Source organism: Monoraphidium neglectum, assembly GCF_000611645.1.
Source record: "Monoraphidium neglectum strain SAG 48.87 unplaced genomic scaffold scaffold06185, whole genome shotgun sequence".
Taxonomy (NCBI): Eukaryota; Viridiplantae; Chlorophyta; class Chlorophyceae; order Sphaeropleales; family Selenastraceae; genus Monoraphidium; species Monoraphidium neglectum.
Genome location: NW_014007451.1, coordinates 1 through 2,438, shown reverse-complemented (window position 1 = coordinate 2,438; position 2,438 = coordinate 1). Strand labels below are relative to the sequence as shown.

General features: G+C 77.2%; 1 protein-coding gene across 1 annotated transcript; it reads right to left on the bottom strand.

Moving 5' to 3' along the window:
• Positions 1-109: 109 nt before the first annotated feature.
• Positions 110-2,323, bottom strand: MNEG_16273 (hypothetical protein; the record flags this gene model as incomplete). Its single annotated transcript, XM_014035257.1, has 1 exon — positions 110-2,323. A coding segment is annotated over one exon (2,214 nt), but the record flags the coding sequence as incomplete, so codon positions are not given.
• Between the last annotated feature and the right edge of the window lie 115 nt (positions 2,324-2,438).

Genomic DNA, 2,438 nt, shown 5'->3' with positions numbered 1-2,438 from the left:
CTCGGCGCGGAGCGCGGCGCCGAGGCGGCGGCAGGGCGCGTGCAGGGCGCCGCCTTCCGATGGTGCCGCAGCGCCGGCGCCGTCCGCATCCAATGCTATCGCCGCGTACAGCCCCTCCAGGGCCGCCCACAGCTCGCTGCCCTGCGGTACACCTGCCGGGCGCGTCGGGGGCGCCTCTAGTTGCTGGGTGGGGCGCCTGCCTATGGCCGCCTCCGTGGGAGCCGCGTTGTTGCCTTCAGCGTCGGCTGAGGCCGGGGCAGCGGGGGCCGAGGCGTGCGGAGTGGTGGGCGCATCAGCAACCAATTCGAGCGCCGCCCCGGGCAGGGGCGGCGCCAGCGGCGCGGCATTCGGGGTCGCCGCCGCCGCAGACTTCCGTGTTTCAAGGTTGCTGCTCCCCTTTGCCCTTTCATCCGCTCGCGCGGCCGGGGCCGCGGCGGCGGTCTCGCCTGTCGAGCCGGACGGCCGGCCCGCCGCGCCGCTGCGCCGCCGTCCAAGGCTCTCAGGCGCCCTCGGAGGGCACAGGCGCACTGCGTGCGCGCGGGTGCCAGCCAAAGCGGCGCCGTCGACGACCTCCGGCGCGTGCAAACTCGCCCCGCCCCCTGCGGCGGCCGCCCCCTGTGCGCAGCAGCCCGCGGCAGCGGCGCGCGCGAGCCGCGACCGCGCCGCCGCCGTCGCGGCCGCGCAGCCTGGCAGCAGCCCCAGCGCCACCGCCAGCAGCCGCGCCGGCGGCGGCGGCGTGGCGCCGACTGTGTCTGCGTCTTCTTCTCCTTGCTGCCACAGCATCTCATCGAGAGTCACTTCGCAGCCCCCGGGAACACCCCCTTCTGCTGCCTCCGCCCCCGCCGGCGGCCCCAGGCCCCCGGCCACCCCTTCTATACTCGCGAGCGCCGCCCGCAGCGGCAGCAGCCGCGCGCGCGCCGCGGACGCGTCGGGCGCGGTGTGCGCGAGCGCCTTGAAATGCAGGCGCAGCTCCGACGCGTCCGCAAACGGCCCCCTCTCGCCCCGCCCCTGCGGCTGCTCCGGACGCGTCCCCTGCTGCACGCCGCCCGCTGCCTCACCCACGCCGCCGCCGCCGCAACCAGCGGAGGCAGCAGCCGTTGCGTCCTCCGGACCGCGGCCGAGCAGGGCGGCGGCGTCGCGCGCCAGGCGGCGGCAGAGCCGGTCAGATGCGTCGCAGATCTCGCCGACCAGATCGTCCAGCGCGGCGCCCGCCTCGTCAGCGTCGACAGCGTCGGCGGCGGCCGGCCTGATGTCTGCAGGCGCCGGCTGCACCTCCTCCTGTGTTTCGCGACTCTCCTGCGCCGGCGCCTGCTCCTGCCCGCGTCCCCGCGCCTCCCGCTGCTCCTCTTGCTCTTGCTGCCACTCTTGCTCCTGCTGCTGCGCCGCCAGCGGCGCCTGATGAGGCAGGGGCGCCGCGGCCGGCCGCGGCAGCCCGGCGGCCGCGGGCGCCCGCACGGCGGCAGCTGCAGACGGCTCGCTCAGTAACGACGCATGATCCAGCCCGTGGGCAAGGCGCCATCCGGCTGCCAACGCACGCGCGCCGGGCCCGCCGGGTTCAGCCAGGCGCCACTGCTGCGCGACATCTTCGACGACCGAGTGCGGCGCGCCCGCCGCCGCCGCCAGCGCCGCACCTGCCTCGGCCAGCCGCCTCCTGGCGGCGCCACCGGAGCCCGCGCCGGCGCCGGCGCCGACGCCGGCCTCGTTTGCCCAGCAGAGCAGCGCCGCGGCGGCGAGCGAGGCGGAGCGCGCGCGGACGGCTGATGTGGGGCGGCTGCCTGCAGTGGCTGCGGCCTTGGTAGAGGCGGCGCCGCCAGGGACCTCATTGATGTCGATTGGGGTGCTGGCAGCCACTAGTGATGTCATCGCGGCCTCGCAAACGACGATCATGGCTGCCACCAGCTCCTCAACGCCCACCAGCTCGTCACCGGTGACATCACCATCGGGTGACGCCGGTCGCGGCCCGAGGGAGGCCGCGCCGCCCTCTGTCCCTGCAGCGGCCATGGACGCGAGAAGCGGGCCCCACGCCTGCCAACAGCCCCCACTGGCAGTGCCAGTGCGGGCCGCGGCCAGAGGCAAAAACGACAGCGCCGCCGCGAGCGGCGCCGCGGCCTGGAGCGCCAGCGCGCGCCCCAGGCACATGACGAGCGCGGCGGCGGGCTCGGGGGGCGCGATCGCGTCCAGGTGGCATGCCAGCTCAGCGACTGCCGGAGCGAGGTCTGTTGGCTCCGGCGTCCGAGTCAGCGCGGCCGCGCCCGGGTGCGGGGCCGAGGCGAGGGCGTCCACGGCCGCTGCGGCCGCGTCTGCAGCCACGATCGCCGCCCCGCTGCCGCCGAAAGCGAGTATGAGTGGGCGCCCGAGTGCCGCCGCGGCCGCGAGTGGCAGCCGCGCGCCGAGCGCCGGCGCGGCGGCGGCGAGGAGCGCGGCGGCCGCGCCGGCGG